At 41.0% G+C, this 18,706-nt stretch overlaps 1 protein-coding gene across 1 annotated transcript in view; it reads right to left on the bottom strand.

Moving 5' to 3' along the window:
• Nucleotides 1-7,422: 7,422 nt before the first annotated feature.
• tmem71 (transmembrane protein 71) overlaps nucleotides 7,423-18,706 on the bottom strand; it is a 32,713-nt gene continuing 21,429 nt past the window's right edge. The window contains exons 6-12 of the mRNA XM_080726307.1: nucleotides 18,354-18,514; nucleotides 17,676-17,828; nucleotides 16,883-17,086; nucleotides 11,518-11,587; nucleotides 8,517-8,578; nucleotides 8,307-8,356; nucleotides 7,423-8,153 (exon numbers count right to left, since the gene is read on the bottom strand). Of these exons, the coding sequence (XP_080582433.1) occupies nucleotides 8,130-8,153; nucleotides 8,307-8,356; nucleotides 8,517-8,578; nucleotides 11,518-11,587; nucleotides 16,883-17,086; nucleotides 17,676-17,828; nucleotides 18,354-18,514 (724 nt within the window). The 3' untranslated portion in view covers nucleotides 7,423-8,129. The remainder of the gene's footprint in view (nucleotides 8,154-8,306; nucleotides 8,357-8,516; nucleotides 8,579-11,517; nucleotides 11,588-16,882; nucleotides 17,087-17,675; nucleotides 17,829-18,353; nucleotides 18,515-18,706) is intronic.

Raw genomic sequence — 18,706 nt, 5'->3', positions numbered from 1 at the left:
TACAACGTCCCAGTCAACCCTGGGTGAGCTCGTCCCTGAGCTGCGTTGGAGAAAGACTTTGAAACGACGTCCGTACGACGTCGCATGCAGAGCTGCCAACTCTCACGCAATGAGTGTGAGACTCGCGCAAATGAGCCTCTCTCTCTCTCTCTCTCTCTCTCTCTCTCTCTCTCTCTCTCTCTCTCTCTCTCTCTCTCTCTCTCTCTTCACGTGCACTCACAGGCCGTCGCATAAACATCAAAACAAGAAATTACATGACACACACAGACATATTACCACCACTGTGCAGCCCCAATGATCAAATAAATCATTATTATTAGGCTATTATTATCTGCAAATGTATTGATTTATTTATCAGCAGCACACTGCTTCTTCTTCTTTTTTTGTATATTATCCTTTACCTTTTATTCTTAATTTTCTGATTTTATTATTGAGGTTATACTACGCAAAGTAGACTACTGTGTTCTATCCGTCTGTCTTTCAATGTTATATGAGATAGGCTACTTAAAGTGGTTCCTGTACCTTGTACCAGTGATTTGTACTGCCATGAAACTGTACTTTTTCCTATTTGCAAACTTCAAATAAATTATTCCACCAATCAAAATGTATTGAAAACAAAATATAGGCCTATATGTAAATATATCTGTGATACATGCGTAGTATGCCAACATTGGACTGTCAGAATCCAGGAGATTTCTATTTTTGTAAGGTGGGGGGGGGGCAACCCGATTTTGGGGTCCTTTTGATTGATTGAAGAATTTATTAGAAGTTTGCAATAGAAAAAAGTACAGTTTCATGACAGTACAAATCACTGGTACAAGGTCAACTAAAAGGAGATCCTAGAAAGCCGAGGCTTATTTCCACAGGAACCACACTTTAAGTATCTCATATAACATTGAAAGACAGACGGATAGAACATAGTACTTTATCTAGGATAATATCAGTTTCAAAAGCATAACATCAAATACAAAAGGCAGAATACAAAGAAAAAGGGGGGGGGAGCATGGGGGCTTAGTCTATTTACAAGTCACGGGTAGCTGCTGTCTGAAGGTGACTTTTCATACCAATTTTGAAGGTATGAAAAAAGAAGAAAAAAAAATAGAGTTTGACGTATTCTCTTATTCTGGGCTTGTTTGCATAGACCTGGCTGCTAATTGTTTCTCTCCTACAATGTGTTAAAATAATAGGGTCTAAGTATTGCTGAAGCAAAAATGTCATTGGACAGTATAATACGTAACAATTTGTCTTTGTAGTCTATTAGGCCATTATTATTCCAAGACTGGGAATGATGGCCAAGTATAACATTATACCATAGAGCAGGGTTCTTCAACGTTTTCAGGCCAAGGACCCCTTAGCTGAGAAAGAGATGAAGCAGGGACCTCATATATTGTATAAAATTGTGTTGAAGATTTTCATAGATTTCATAGATAGATTCATAGACTTGTTTGACAGCACTGTCATGAGTCTATGTTGGGTCATCAGTCTAAGTTGGATTCGTGTTAATGTGTTTTTTCAGACATTTAACCACTTAAATCGTTGATACTTAGTCAATTTGACCTGCTCTTTTTTAAACCTCTACACCAAACTTATTTGCCAAAAATAGCCGATCTACAAGCTTTCAGCCCCTCGCAGCGCGAGGCGTTGAGAGCTTGTAGATCTGCTATTTTTGTCAAAAGTTCTCCTCAAAATAGGGATATGAGGGTTAAAGCTGTTAATTTAAAATAATTATCCCATCACAAAGATTTGGAGGCCCATCCATCCATCCATCCATCTTCAACCGCTTATCCGGAATCGGGTCGCGGGGGTAACAGTTCCAACTGAGACCTCCAGATTTCCTTATCCCGAGCAACTTCCTCCACTCCCTCAGGGATTATACCAAGGCGTTCCCAAGCCAGTTTGGAGATATAATCCCTCCATCTGGTCTTTGGTCTTCCACGGGGTCTCCTCCCAGTGGGACGTGCATCGAGGACCTTCCTAGGAAGGCGCTCGGGGGGCATCCGTACTAGATGCCCGAACCATCTAAGCTGACTCCTTTCCAAGTGTAGGAGCAGCAGTTCTACTCCAAGTCTCTCTCGGGTGACTGAACTTCCCACCCTATCTCTAAGGGAGATACCAGCCACCCGTCTGAGGAAACCCATTTCGGAAAAAAAACCCGCGACCTTATACTTTTGGTCATGACCATAGGTGAGAGTAGGAACGAAAATTGCTCGGTAGACAGAGAGCTTTGCCTTCCGGCTCAACTCTTTTTTCTTCACCACAGTGCGATTTAGCGACTGCAAAACCGTTCCTGCTGCTCCGATTCTCCGGCTGATCTCCTTCTCCGTCTTCCCCTTTCTCTCATTCGTGAACAAGACCGCGAGATACTTAAACTCCTTCACCTGGAGTAAAGCCTCATTCCCTACTTGGACTGCACAATCCATCGGTTTCCTGCTGAGAACCATGGCCTCAGATTTCCCCCTGTGGTAACTCTGGGGACCCCCTAGGGGTCCCGGACCCCCTGCCATAGACTCATAGAAAACAATGCACTGGACAGAGTAAAGATGTTTAACATTGTTTAATGGAAATATTCACATGTGAGACACAATACAGGAACTGATGATAGCTATTCATCCAAAACTGTAGAATCGTAATCTTTAAAAAAAACTGAAAATGATTCATGTATGAAAGGCATTGAAAATTCAGCTCCCAAATTTAGCATTATTCTAGCCCAATTCAAGACGCTGTTAGTAAAACATTAAACCAATCAATTTCTTTATACATATTCTTTTGACTTCAGCATTTTAAGATAACAGTTTACAGTACTTTCAGTATACCTTAAATGGTGACTACATGAACGTGAATGTAATAATAATCTTTTCGTGTCATAATACATATAATCCAAATGCAATAACAATAGCAACACAATAACAATAGCAATCACAAACATTCATGCACATACACAGAGTACCACGTTTTCCTGTCTTTTGGAAACGAGTAACAGTGGAACATATAGAATGTACAGGATTACTGTTGAAACATACAGTAGATATGTCACAGAGATTGGGCCAACAGGCAAGAGCTTATTTAGAGGCATACTGTAAGTGTATAATTCTAATTCATGTGACCACACTCACCACAGTCACGTCTGCTTGCACAGGAATACATATTTTCCTTTGTCCTTCCTTGTAAATTCTATATATTGTTCTATATTAAATAATATATATTTTCATTGTGAATATAGGAGACATATTGATACAAAAAGTGCCACATTATAAAGCAATGTACATTTGCATTTTGATGCTTAATATGAAAACAAAGCAATACAAAAACAAATCTACAGAATGGTATTAAAAAAGAAAAACACATTGATTTTGACTTTCTAAAGGAGAAACTGTTAACTACTTACGCCAAAGCAAAGCTTGTAAAACAGCTCTCCGAAGAGATTTAGTGTAGAGGGAAGAAAAGGATTGGGCCAAATATTAGACTGGGGGGAATTATTCAACTAAGAGCCCATGTTCAGGATCGTGGCTTAGCGGTCCGGCTCTAAAGTAACCTGAGGTTCGAGTCCTGGCCCCCGACAATCTTTACTGCATGTTTTCTAACCATCTCTCTCTCCCAATTCCCTGTCCATCTCCACTGTCCGCTATAAATAAAGAAACCTCTTAACAATATATAACAACTCATGTATGTCTAATATAAATGGGTTGCATTTGTAGTCCTATACCGGCCATATTGAGGACCAACAAGACACCTGTGTTGGTCCTCAAAATGGCTGGTGTAGGACTACAAATGCAACCCACGAATAACCTTTCTTTTAGGAATCAAATTTTATTTTGTGTTATATTGTTGATACAATATAACATATCGTCACTGTCGGGCAGAAACCTTGTATCTTCAAGTTTCACGTTTTTTCGCCAAGTAAAGCCCTGCTTCATCAGACAAGGCTGTCGCACAAAAGTAGTGAAAACAGCAGATCTACAAGCACGTTGTGTGCTTGTAGATCAGCTGTTTTCACTAGTTTAGTAAATTCTTTTAAATTATAAAAGCAAACCGTTTTGGACATACAAGGTTTCCACCCGACAACGACGATATGCAACTGGAGTGGTCGTATTTTTGAGTTGATGGTAAAGATTGAATTCATCCCCTGGGCAAGCAGGCAGGTTCTATCACTGTAATGGTAAAAATGTCAGCAGTGGCGCTGCAGGAAAACCGGGTTCAAATCCAGAGTAGAAGAGGAAAGCTACAGCTTTAACCACATAAACCCTACTGGCGTCCCCCAGGGCTCTGTACTTGGTCTGCCTCTTTTCCCCCTCATACACAGATAATAATTGGATCAACCATATTTGGCACTTGGATCAATCAACACAAAGGTGATTATAGACACCTTTGTCTTCTTGACGTACACTACAGTAATACATCATTCCTGGATACGCCCTCAAAATATCTGTTGTCATTTTTTGTGGCAGACCTTCGATTTGAGATCCAACGATTTGAGTTTTCATGAATATTATTTATACATTTTTTATGTCATGAAAATATCTTGGGCCACAAGGAGTAAAAGCTGCAATCCGTTTATGTTCATCACATGAAGAAAACATTATTTGAACCAATCTTGCGTGGTAGAGTATGTTAATACAATATAACTAAAACATCTGTTAGTTAAACATTTAGACCCTGGTGTCGGGTTGGACAATTTAGTTGCGTCTGAGGCTCATAACCCCATTCGTAGCCCTCTTGCCGTGAGCGGTATACATTTGGACTCTCATTACAGGAGATCCGGTTTTGAATCTCGTGTATAGGGCATAAACAAATTACAGATTGTGGCTTTTACAGAACATAGAATTTTGCAGGAATGCAGAGTTTTAAGTGACAAACAATTCTAACAACCAAAAAACACGCATCATAACTGTACATTTACAAAGAGTTGATTTGTGCGTTCAGCAACGCCGCTACACAATCCATCCCTTGTGTTAGTCCTTCAACTAAAGCTCTTAAACGCTTGGCAATAGTTTGAGCCTCAAACATGATTTACATTTTTTCCAAGTTATAGTAGACCTTCATGAGGAAAAGTCCACTATGTAGTTTTTTTCTTTTTTTTTCTACCATTGCTACTGTCATTTTCCTGATGAAAACACAATGTATTTTACTCAAACAGGCTATATATCATTAACCACATCAGCCATATTTAACAATAACAAAGAAATCGAAACAAATTTATAGAAGCTCAATTTGTCGTGATGAGACGCATTGAGCTTGTAGATTTACTACAGATTGTGCCTTGTAGGGAGTTACACAGGTTAGAGTGTAATAGATCTCAATCTATTTACCATAATAGACCCATCAAATCACAGCGTCTTTCTATATAAACTAATTCATATTAAAAGCTACAAAAATACTGTTCCCTAACAGCTTCAATGTATTGCTGGCTTTACGTTTCTTTATTCTCCCTGTGTTTTTAAGCTGCCACTATAAATAGGCTACCTGCTAAACAAGGTTTGTAGTGTTGGTTATAACCTCTGTGGACCACCAGGGAGTGCTGTTCGCTACACAGAGCAACATCCTGAGCTGCCAGGAAGCTGAGACTATTTTGAACACAGATATAAAGAGGTAGATTCCTCGCTCGTTTCCGGGACTTATCCAAGGACCACAATTCAATTCAACAGAGCCAGTTCCGGTGTTGCGCTGTTCAGCTGTTCTTACAGGCTGCATACGTAAAGACCCGCCCCCACCTGCCTCTGATTGGCTTACCGACTTCCCTATGTGTGACGCATGCGGAAGCAATGAACACGGAAACGATGAAGATTCCCTTAGTTGCTCAATGCATACGCCCCCTAGCCGAGGAGGCGTCTACCTTTCTATGTCTATGATTTTGAACATCAACCCCCATGTCCTTTTTATGCGATACACAGCCAAATTGTCCAAAATGTTACATTTCAAGGACCCCCAGTTAACTCTGACAAGTGTACAACGGGTCCATTTGGTTCCATTTGTACACTGTCAGAGTTACAGACTTGTAAGGGTCCATTCAGAACCCCCTCAAGGAGCCCTGTGAGTCCATGGACCCCACCCCTCTGGTGCTCCAAGCAGGCGAAAACAAACAAACACTACAAATTATGTTAATACCATACTCTAGACACAGTCTTGACTAGTTTAATATTGATTCATATTTCAGCAGCATTGTATGGTTATCTCTTGACATGTCCCTGTATTAAGTGTTCTATGTTATTATTCATGTATTAAGCAATCTACATTAATCATATGATATTGATTAAGTATTCTACATCAATCATATGATGTTTGACGTCTGTGACGTATTCTACGTCACCGAAAGTCTATCAATGCACAAGGCAGGACAGCTACTAAAAAAAGGCACTTAACATTAGAAAAGTTTCACTCCAAAATGTTTTATTATATCCATTTTGATTCAATAAGAAAAAATAATCTTAATATACCTGAAGTCATGATGGTTACCTGAAATTCAATGGATTTAAATTGGCACTCGTCATTGATTTATAAAAGTACATTGAATATCTTTTATGCCAAATGGTTCGATAATTCATTATGCAATGAAACTTTTCAGTATGTCTGCAGTTTTCTCAGGAAACTAAATGGCACTTCTCTAGTACTAAAATGGCAGGTAGTTTTAACTTTCACAACATTAGCTGTCGTATATTTGGTTGCGTTCAGTAAGTCATTATTTTTCTTTCCATTTATATGTTAATATAAATGAAGCAACAAGCCCTTTACTCGTCTGTGTCTCCTTATCTTTGAACGGACCTGAAATGTTTTCGTTTATTTTCACGACACCGAAAGCCTGAAATATTTTGGTCACGTTGGACAAGCTCAAAAATAGCCAAGGTAAAACTACTATTGATATAAACTACACATAGAGTTTTATAAAAAATACGTGTCCATAGCCAGGGGTCATCAATATGTCCGTCCGTACACGGACAAATGTGTTTGTGGCAAAGACTTGGCCTTGTCTGTGGCACATTTGAGGTTTTCATTTTTACACGCCATTTAAATGTTCCAGGTTTTCTCCATAAAATTACACTGTAGGTATGACCCTAGATACCATTAGTACTAGTGGTTCTCAAATGTTTCATTTGCAAGGACCCTGAGAGTATACAAATGGAACCAAATGTGTTTCCATTTGTACTCTTAAGGGCGCTTACTCTTAAGGGCGCTTTTCGACCGTCAAAGAACCGGGTCAGGTTCTTTCTCCCGCCTATGGGATGAACCAGAGGTGAGCTTTTCCACCGAGAACCGAGTTGGTTCCGAACCGTAAAAGTTGGTTCTGAACGGGAACCACAAAATCCTTGGATCCTCTGGTTCAATCTGGTTCAATCCGGTGGAAACGCAAGCCAGTTCGCGGCCGGTTCGCAAGAACGAACCAAGATTCCAAGAAAGTTGAACGGCCCTGGTTCTTGAACCAAGGTTCTTTTGGTGGAAAAGGCCCCATAGAGTTACAGACCTGGTCATTCAGGGCCCTTTGCGTTTCTGATATTATTGTCCACTTATTTATCTGAGAGTCCCTCGCAAATCTTTAATTTTGACAAGAACATTCACCACAAGCCAGCATGGTGATGACCCCTGCTCAATAGATTTGTGGGTTATATTGGTACAGTGTATTTACAGTGAACTCCACAAGCATCCGGACAGGGAAGCATGATAATGGTTTACCCACGTTAGTCCTGTATATACTCCGCCATACGATGAATAGAGAAAATAGACAGGCTACATAGCTTGTAGATCTGCTAGGTGCGACAAGTATTCCTTCAATCTGTTGGGAAATAATCGCAGCGCAATGATTTCATTTCATAATTTTTTTCGTTGTGTCATTTCCCAATTCTCCCTCGTCTTTTAACCCTTTCACTTCCCAGTTCCCCCTTGAAAGCGTTATGCTCTAAAGGGGTCTAAACACTTCCATAGCTCACTGTTAACACCTGTTTCAGTGCAACATGCATTACATTATGAAATATAAAATATGAAATGAAACATGAGGTACATGTAGCTGTATGTCCAAATACTGTACCTCCATGGGTGTGTGTGTGTGTGTGTGTGTGTGTGTGTGTGTGCGTGCGTGCGTGCGTGCGTGCGTGTGTTCCCCTGCATCCAGACGAGTGAGAGAACGTCTCTGCGTGTTCTTTTCATTCGTTCCGTGACGTGATATCCTGGAGGAAAATTAAACGAGTTTCAATTAAATGGTCGTTATTTCCGCCTGTAAGTCGATGACAAACCATCGTCCACATTATGTGACCTAATACAATAATATAGTGACTTAACATCTTTAATGTATATATTATTATTTACGATGAGTGACTCACCTCGGTCTTGGCTCGCCGCCAGCGACCCATGGGTCCCGTTTTTGTAACCACTGAAACGTAAGACATTACTGTTACATACATTTGACGTATGCACGCACGCGCACGCACGCACGCACGCACGCACGCACGCACGCACACGCACACACACACACACACACACACACACACACACAGCGTATAAAGTTTTATGTACAGTATAGTGATACTTACACATGAATGACGTTATCATCATAAACGTTGTCAACGCAGCTGACACAGCCCACCACACACACCTAGTGTGAAAGAGAATATAACATTAGCATATTAGTATTTTATCAATTGAATTGGGAAACATTTAAATGTTTCCAAGAAAAATACATTTAGGTAATCCTGGTCTCAATAATGCCTCCCCCTGGCCAGCCGGGGCGCTTGATGGAGGGGAAAGGAACTGGTTGGAATAACGTGTTCCTTCCACGCGCTACGTCCATCCCGGGGAAATCCCCCCTGTCAGGTGAAAAGAAACAACTTGGACTACTCATGCATTGAAGGAAGCATGAGGTCAGTCCGTTGTCTCCCCAGGCGCGGCAGAGGGAGGGCAGAGCCCAGGATTACATAGGCAATTGGCACTGGGTGAAAAAGGGTTGCAAAATCGTGGGATAAGAATTATAAAAGAAAGAAAAATACATTTTTGCTGACAAAATCAACTGTAGATTACTAATGATATTTAGTCAACTGAAACTAAACTACAGCTAGAGCATTTCAGATGACTAAAATATGACTATATTAGAAGCATGTAAGGAGTGTGAATGTGACTAAGAACTATTGTTTATCTTCATTATTGTAAAAGCCATTTTGACCTGATTTAGCTTATTATTTTGTATTATTATTATCTGTTTAGAGTTTATTGGTTTAAGAGAATTATTGGTTAATTTGCTAATTTGGGCACGCCTCTCACAGGTGGGGTTGATTGCAGCAGAGGGCATATCAGTGAGCAGGTGAGGGAAGAAGGGCAGTTAGTCTAGTGGTATTTCTGAAAAATGTGATTGTTAGAGGCATTTTGGGGTAAAAGTTGGGAACCAGTCTATTTTACACAAGTCAAGGGGGCTGAATCTGAAAAAAATGGTTACCAAGCTAAATTTTGAGTTTTTGACCTTCTAATTTGCATAACAAAATAGCTGCAGAATTGTCAATTTTAAACTATTTCTTCAAGGGATATTTCACTTTCAAAAAACCTTTAGTAATTTTATCGTCTAATCAAGCTTTTGGGAACACCCAGGACAGTTTTTGAGTTGTTTGATTCAGTTTAGATTTAGATATTTGATATTCATTTTATCAGACACGCCCCCTTCCTATACAAACCCATTGTAACTTCAAACTCCATTTTAACCATGATAGATTTAATGAGAACACCCGTCCTTTTTTCTGGTGACTCCTGATATGCTCTAATACGTGAGCAGGTTATGTTTTGTCAATAACATTTTTCATTTATCTTTAATAAGTTCTTAATTGTATTTTATTTCTTTAATTTTCCCAAATAATTATAGAAAATAAACTAAAAAGGTTATCGAAAGAACACGTGTATTAGAAGGGCATCAGGAGTCATCAGAAAAAAGAATGGGTGTTTTCATTGAATCTATCATGGTTAAAATGTTTTATTTTTATTTAAAAGAGATATTTCACTTAAATACAAAAACATTTTAACCATGATAGATTCAATGAAAACACCCATCCTTTTTTTCTGGTGACTCCTGACGCCCTCTTAACACTTATGTTGCAATGATTTTTTCCGGCCAATGTCCCGCGTTGCCATGGTTACCATAGACTTCCATGTAATTGTGCAAGTGTGTAAAAAGTGCACGCCCATGCCTAGATGATGCACCACGCGTGTAGATGCTGTTCACAGCTTTCAAACAAAAAAATCCGCTTGGAAATCCGTTCAGGCATTCATGATTTATCAGCCATTATGTTTTCTTCAGATGTAAACAAACATGGCTGCCATGTTTGAAAGAATGGGTTGGTATGGGGGTTAAACATGCAATTTCGCGATCGCGATCATGCCTAATACATTTCTGGAGGTCCAAAAAAAATTTTTGGAAAAAAAAAAAATTGAAAAAAAAAAAAAAAAAAAAAAATCAAAAACGGCCCAAACTCGGGAAACTCGGGGTTGGCACAGCACTAGTACCAATACAAACTCGGGAAACTCGGGGTTGGCACCATATGTGTTAATACACGAACAGGCAGTGTTTTTCGATAACTTTTTTAGTTTCTTATTTTTAATAATTATTTGGGAAAATGAAAAATAAATAAATACAAAAGATAAATTATTAAAAAGAAATGAAAGGAGTTATCGAAAGAATACGACCTGCTCACGTATTAGGAGGGCGTCAGGAGTCACCAGAAAAAAGGACGGGTGTTTTCATTAAATCTATCATGGTTAAAATGGAGTTTGAAGTTACAATGGGTTTGTATAGGAAGGGGGCGTGTCTGATACAATGAATATCAAATATCTAAATATAAACTGAATCAAGCAACTCAAAAACTGTCCTAATGAAAAGTTTTTTGAAAGAGAAATATTGCTTGAATAAATAGTTCAAAATGTACAATTCGGTAGCCACTTTGTTATGCAAATTAGAAGGTCAAAAACTCAACATTTTTATTGGTAACCAGGTTTTTCAGATTCTGCACCCTTGAATTATGTAAAATGGCCTGGTTACCCACTTTTACCCCCAAATGCCTCTAACCTGCTTATAGAAGGCCTTTTTCCAGAATTTCCGCCTGACTAAGTCACCGAGTGGGAATAACAGTTACCATTGCAACAGAGTAGAACATGGACAAGAAGCTGTTTGTCTGTTTTTGTATGCATTTGCACTTTTTGAGCAGTAAAAAGAGCACAAACTCAACCTGAACTTTTGGACATTGTTTTATTCTTTGCCTGCGTTGAAGACACTCATTGGTGCACTCAGTGGGGTTTCATGATTACTGGAATCTATGAACCTTGCACTTTCAATTATATTTCGTACTAAATGATTTTATTTCTCTCTCCCAGGGCCAGCAATTACCTGGGCCAGTTAATTACAAACTAGCTTGTCCATAAACATGCCAAAAGGATTTGGCAGATGCAAAAATATTGTTCTTTTAATGATGACCCATAATGATAAAAAACAAGAAATCCTCAGTCTGCCATGATGGCAGGATGGATAACTTAACTAAACATTGCATTTTGAAGGTTTACCTGGAATATACGGCAGCAAAGATGAAGACGCAGAACACCAAGAGCAGAATGCTTTTCATCGTGATCACGCCTGAGAACACACAAAACACACATTTTATTTAAGCATCACCTTCGGTCGCAATGAATATTCAATCAATACACAATGGCGTCAATACGCTCTGACGCCATTGTGATGTCAGGGGAACCACACTAACAGAATCCCTTTTATGCCCATTTATAGAGATCCCTGATGTCATCAATATTAAGCCCATATTTAATAGGACTTCATATGGGAATGCCCATACTGTATTATAGAGGCCACATCGGCCACATACCACAGGAACAGAATGTATATATGGCCAAGATAGATGGCCAAGACAGTCCATATCTGTGTGGCTCGTTCTACAGACAGGGATCTATCTCCATATGTGGGCTTAAAGGGGATTGTATGCAGGGGCGCAGGAGGCATTTTAAAAGTGAAGGGGACACATCTGGGAGGTATGTGCGCGCGCACAGCGCGCGCGAAAAATTTTGGGGTATCCCCCCCACTTTTGGTGATATCCCCCCCACTTTTGCCCCGAGGAGGGGGGGACATATCCCCTCCACTTGAGCTGAATTACACAGTTGTTTTACGCAGATTTCAAGGCATTTTTTTTCTTGTTACTGTATCCCCCCCACAGAAACAAGAGGAAACGTAACTTAAAATGTGTTGACAAACGAAATTGCATTTCCATTATGCATCTGTTCAAAGGTACTTACATTGTTGCTTGATTTAAAGAACGACGTTATTGTTTTTTGGTTTTTTGACTGAGAATGATGTGAGACTAGCCTACACACACCAGCAGCAGGTCCAGCACCTGCAATGACGGTCTCCTTCTGCCACTGCCTGCCTGCTTGTCACTATCGCGTTGCATTAATTAAACTCATTCAGAACAGCTGAGCTGAGCTGACTGCACTGCACTGGTGGGACTGTGCCTCTAGAGGGCAGTAATACGCCTTGAAATGAGAACTACTCAGGGCCCAATTAAGAAGGCGGTAATTAACGCCCGTGCTAAGGAGATACCGACTTCCGACGATCGCGTTTGACGCATGAATAACGCTCAGCAGCTGATTATGTGATTTGCGATGATCGTAATTGTGCGCTCACCACGTGAAAAATTATTCATGGGTGTGTTTTCATGGAAACGTGTGAGGAAACCGATGGCATGACCGCTGTAGGTACATTCACCAATCAGAAGCTTGTCCGTCATTCCATTTAACTGGCATAAAACTAGAGGATGGGGGGGCTAATGCTTATTCACATATCACAGTGATATCATGCTTGTAAATATCTCACACTCAATAAGGTCTGTTTTATTAGAACCGACATTGTTTGCGTATAGAGAAAAAAAGGCGAGAAAGAGAGAGAGAGAGAGAGAGAGAGAGAAGGCTATATTAATATAATACTTTTTTTTGTCACGTCCACATATCTATTTGTCTCTCTCATCTCATGCCAGCGTGTCAGTGTGACATAGGCTGGCCTTGTTGAGTGAACAATGGACGCATAGTGGCCTATTAATTAATAGGCTACGGAACGGCGGCCTCCTGCCAAAAAAAAAGGGAATCTGATGGAACCAGTAGCCTAATTAAACGAAATAAAACATATCCCACCTGATTTAGTTTGATATTGAGTACAGTAATAATAAATACATTTCATTTATTATTTAGAAATTTACATTTGTAAAATTAGACCAAAAATGACAGAGATGTAAAAGAATAGGGCTGTTTAATTACTTAATTCAGCGCCTAGGTAATGGCAGCCAGACGGCTGCTGCATGTCCTTGAACTGTAGCACATAGGCCTACTGTACATGTGTGTTTCCGAAAAAAACATATTTAGACTTAAAAGCTGTCAACATGCCATGTATAGCCTATAGTGCTTCGAGAGCTTTTTTTCTTTTCTTATTTGGCTAAATTGGCATGACGCATCGCGATCAGCGATCACGCATCTATATGAAGCAAAGCAAAACTGCAGATTGATTCCTCATAGATCGGGCAATTATGAAGCGATTTTAAAAATTTAAAGAGCTCCTGAACACTGGAGGGGATATCCCCCCCACCCAAAAAAAGTGGAGGTGTTAATCCCCCCCGTCCCCCCCTACCCCCTGCGCGCATGTATGTATGATGTCAGATGTCATAGACGTCATAGGACTTTCACATAACGAATAACAGAGTAAGCATGTTTGGGCTCCATATGGATCACCATGTATGGGAACCAGGGGTCTCCATATAGGGCCAACTGGTCCGATATACATCACTGGCCAGATGGCCAAGACATGGCGCGACCTCGCCCTGACCTCGCTTGTTGCCCTTAGGTATCTTACTGGTATTCAGTGTACACTAGAATTAACATCCTATTAAATGGAGTGAGTGTTAAGTTATTTGTTGTTGTTGTTTTCAGTTACAGGGTTCTCCCTGTCTCTACCACTGTTTAGTAGACAGGAAATCCTTTTTCAGGCCGGGGTACCAATTGCATCCAGTCAGGAGAGAGAACTCATACAGGATAAACAAGTGAAATTAGAACACTATAGAATGTAATCTGGTACACACAGGTTTTCTCTCCTGAAGTTGGCAACCTGTCTGGTGTCTGAACATGTGTCTTCTGTTTACTAAATAGCTGTTACTGAACAAACTCTCTACAGCAATGATTGCTATATCTATATTCTGATAGTAATCATATTAACTTATAATGCAAAATAAACACCAGTGGTTCTCAACCTTGTGACCCTCCAAAAGAATCATATTGGAACTGAGGACCCCTCAAAAGAATCATAATGGAACTGAGTGTACATATCGTCGCTGTCGGGTGAAAACCTTGTAAGTCCAAAACCGTTTGATTTGTATTTATCATTTTAAAAATGATTTAAACTAGTGAAAACAGCTGATCTACAAGCACAACAGATCTACAAGTGTGCTTGTAGATCTGCTGTTTTCACTACTTTTGTGAGACGGCCTTGCATGATGAAGCAGGGCTTTACTTTGCGAAAGAACGTACACGTTTGAAACTTGGAGATACGAGGTTTCCGCCCGAAAACGACGATATGTTTCTGTGCACTATACAGTCCATTAAGGCAGCTCTGCAACTGCTGTGGCGCACAAAGAATTTAACACGTCTCGTAAACGGCCCTCACGTGTACGCAGCGTCATGCAGTTTGGCCACAGAGAATGACCTCATCTGTGCAAAGAGGCCTGTTTGGAGACGGACAGACGGGTCTATCTGCAGCCTGTCAGCACCGTGGAGGGGTTACATAACACCATGCATGCTCTACCAGATGCTGGGAGGGTGCCTGTGATGTCTGACAGGCCTGGTGGCTCCACTTCCTTCTGGTTGCTGTCTGAAGGGGAGTGAGATTATATTCCCAGTGTCCAATGTTCAATGGGTCCTGCTGTGTGCAGTGGTGTAAAGTACTTTACACTTTTTTACAACATGGGTTCATATTTTAGATTGTAATTAGAGAAAAGAGTGTTAAAATGTTTTCATTTATTGCTTTTATTTTTTTTATTATTATTTTTTTTTCTATAATTTTTATCCCACAATTTTGTAACCCATTTTTTCACCCAGTGCTAATTGCCTATGTAATCCTGGGCTCTGCTCTCCCTCTGCCGCGCCTGGGGAGACAACGGACTGACCTCATGCTTCCTTCTATGCATGAGGAGTCCAAGTTGCTTCTTTTCACCTGACAGGGGGGATTTCCCCGGGATGGACGTAGCGCGTGGAAGGAACACGTTATTCCAACCAGTTCCTTTCCCCTCCATCAGGCGCCCCGGCTGGCCAGGGGGAGGCATTATTGAGACCAGGATTACGTGCATGTTTTTGTGAGGGTATCAACCCTAGGAGACACGGGGAGAACATGCAAACTCCACACAGAAAGGCCCTATCGCCAACCCCACCTAGGGTGCTTTTATAATATTATAAAACAGACACAAACCACTTTAGCCCTATTTTATACCTAAGGCTATTTGAAAATAGCCAATCTAAAAGCTCACAACGCGACGCGTTGTGAGCTTGTAGATCTGCTATTTTCAAACATTTTGTACTTAAACTTGTGTTACTTTAAGTACATTTTGATGCACTTTTCATACTTTTACTCAAGTACATTTTGAATTCCGGACTTAACAGACGTGACAGAATATATGTCTACATTGCATTATTGATACTTTTACTTAAGTAAAGAATCTGAGTACTCTTTCCACCACTGACTGTATGTTCAAGGGCCCTATGTTCAAAGCGTCCCATGTTCCCATGAGTGCTATGTGTTCCCCAGCACACGCAGAGGGAGGGAGCACAGAGCCCTGGAGGAAGATATGCAGAGATTGTTTTGTTTTTTGTTTTAATTGATTATGACATTTGTGTATTTCTGTCTTGGATGCCGGCCAAACCCAAATATACACTGGACAACGTCCATGTTTAATATCCATAACACTCCATACAATATACTGTATATAGAATATAAACCCTCACCCTAAAGCCACGGTAGTTAGTTACCCACCGCATCGGGCACCTTGTGTTCCGTAATGTTCTGTTATTGTTCAAGTGTCTTTATACTGTCTGTGCCTGAACTTCACTATCCAGTTTATAATACCAGCTTTCACCTGCTGCAGGAGCACCACTACACCCAGGAATTGAGGAGTAGCAGTGGCTCAGGGGTAGAGTTGCCGTCTTAGAACACGGAGGGTTCCCGAAGGCTTCCCAGTTCGATCCCGGCCTCCCCCAGAGTTAGTGTTGAAGTAGCCTGGGACGGCTTCCAATTTCGGGCTTTTGATCTGGTCGGGAGCGGATGGCGTCCTACGTCATTCTGTAGTCAAAATGGACTACACTTTGGCAGGAAACACCAAACCGGAAACAGTTTTAACCCCTACTTGCGCATGCGCTAACTGGTTTGGTGTTTCCTGCCAAAGTGTAGTCCGTTTTGAATACAAAATGACGTAGGATACCATCCGGTCTAGACCGGATCAAACAACCTGTTTTGTAAACGAAGACCAGGCTTTCTCCCAGCACAAAGCCTGGTGAGGCGAGGTTAGTGTTGACTCTGAACCCCTAGTTGCTCCCGATGAGCAGGTTGGTGCCTTGCATGGTTTCCTCCACCATGTGTGTGTGAATGGGTGAATGTAATGCACAATCTCTTCAAAGCACCTTGGATAAAGGTGCTATATAAATGCACCATTTAGCCTTCCTTATACTGCAGTATTACGGAACAGAAAGGGGCTGATCACCCTGATGTGATGAAGGCATCAAAAGTGCAAAGGTGTAATCCACAATTCAAATGAAGATTAGCTGTACCGTTGCTGTACCAAAAATCTGTAACGTGAAACGTGTTTTACCATTCATGTCATCATTTCCAGCTCACCTGATTGGTCAGTCGTGGCGGGGGGACAGCAGCTATTGGCGTAGAAGGCCGAGGGAGGCGGGACTTCGGAGAGGCCGCCCAGGCATTGGGTGTAGCGCCCCTGTGAGTGACAGGTCTCGGTGCAGATCTCTTCCTGGAAGAGGAGGCGTGGCTCGGAGGGGGGCGGGGCCAGTTTGTCAGGAGGGGGCGGGGTCTCTGTCGGGTCTGGAGGTCAGAGATACACAACACATGGCTTTAGTTTAAAGAAACAATCTGATACGTAACACATGGAGTGCATAACACGTTCCCAGATGTTTTAACGATTCCCTCCGTGAAGTGCTGGTTACCATGGTAACCAATAGCCAGCTCTCTACCGCGGGCAGGAGTGAGGGAAAAGACTCAGTTTCCCATGATGCCTCGCGTAATAATGTAGTCAGGACATCCGGCGGTCCATTGACTTGTATTCATCATGAAAAATGGATATATATATATATATATATATATATCTCAAATTATTTCCCCACATCACACATTTGATCAAAACTGACCCTTTTCTATGGACCATAACTTATGCACAGATCATCACGGTTCTATTTTTTCTTCTCCAAGTGAAAGAAAAGGGACCCCCCCCCTCTACATAATGGACACAGAGCCCTCGAAAATCAGGAAAAAAGCCTTGGCAGTAATCTACATTAGTTTGATAAAGAATTATGTCAGTCAAAGTGTTTAAAATGACACACACGCAATCTAAAATTACACTGATTGTTTCCCGGTTTTAATGGGTTACAGAGAGGAGGTCAGATGTTCTTCTCACCGTATGTGAAGCTACAGCTGCTGTCCAGCGTCGTGGTGGCCATGTTGTCTTCTACCCATGATGAACCTGTGGCGGGGCGGTTCAAGCTGGCCTCTACCCACGATGCATCAGTGACAGGAGGGTTGGTGCTGCTGTCCTCTAACCACGATGCCTCTGTAGAGACAGGGTCAAGGTTATTAGAGTTAACCTTTAGAAGAAGGCCGATGCATACTGTACCTCCGGTGTACATTTTGACAGCAAATTCTGATTTAGTCTTATAGTCGTTTGAATAACAGTTTTAATACTATTTTAGTCATCTGAAATAGTTTAGTCTTAGACTAGTCTACTCTTAGTCGACTACATATCAAAATCTTAGTATTTTAGTCTTAGTCTTAGTTAAGAAAACTATTCCTAAGCCAATACTTTGAGTAGACTCCATAGGGAACAAAGCAGGCTCTTTGTGTCTCCATAGGGAACCACTGCTTGTCATCAAATTATTGGCTTAGTAATGCGACAAAAACAAACAAAAATAACCATGAATTCAAATCCACAGTAATCGATAGAAAAAAGAGAGTTATTTTATGGGTGAACTATCCCTTTAGCTAGTTTCGCTATAATTCTGATCAAACGCTGAACTGAAATTGATAATGAAAAGTCTAAATAACAATGAAAAAGATAATAATGAAAAGCTGCAGTAACCTTGGTTAGTGCTGTCCTCTGCCCACGGTGCCTCAGCAGTGACCTGGGTGTTGAACACTCCTCTGAAGACCTTCTGGTCCAGCCACTCCGTACAGCTCTCTGTCATGTCACTGAGCAGGCTGACCAGAGAGCGCCGAGGCCTCCTCCTCCGACGGAACACCCTGCAACATCAAACACCACAAGAAACTACATGAAGAATGTGCCTTTTTATAACTATCTATGAACTCTGTCTCTAAGTGTGTGACCGCACGTCGCCTGTGAATCCCCAGAGCCGTCTGACTGATGGACTTCAAACGTGATCATTCCCCCTTGTTTCTCAAACGTGATGGAGGACTGAGTGTTCACATTTTTAT

This window comes from Nannobrachium achirus, assembly GCF_963921795.1.
Source record: "Nannobrachium achirus genome assembly, chromosome: 5".
NCBI classification, from domain to species: Eukaryota; Metazoa; Chordata; class Actinopteri; order Myctophiformes; family Myctophidae; genus Nannobrachium; species Nannobrachium achirus.
Note: the sequence above shows the minus strand (reverse complement) of the source record. Positions and strands in the feature narration are given on the sequence as shown.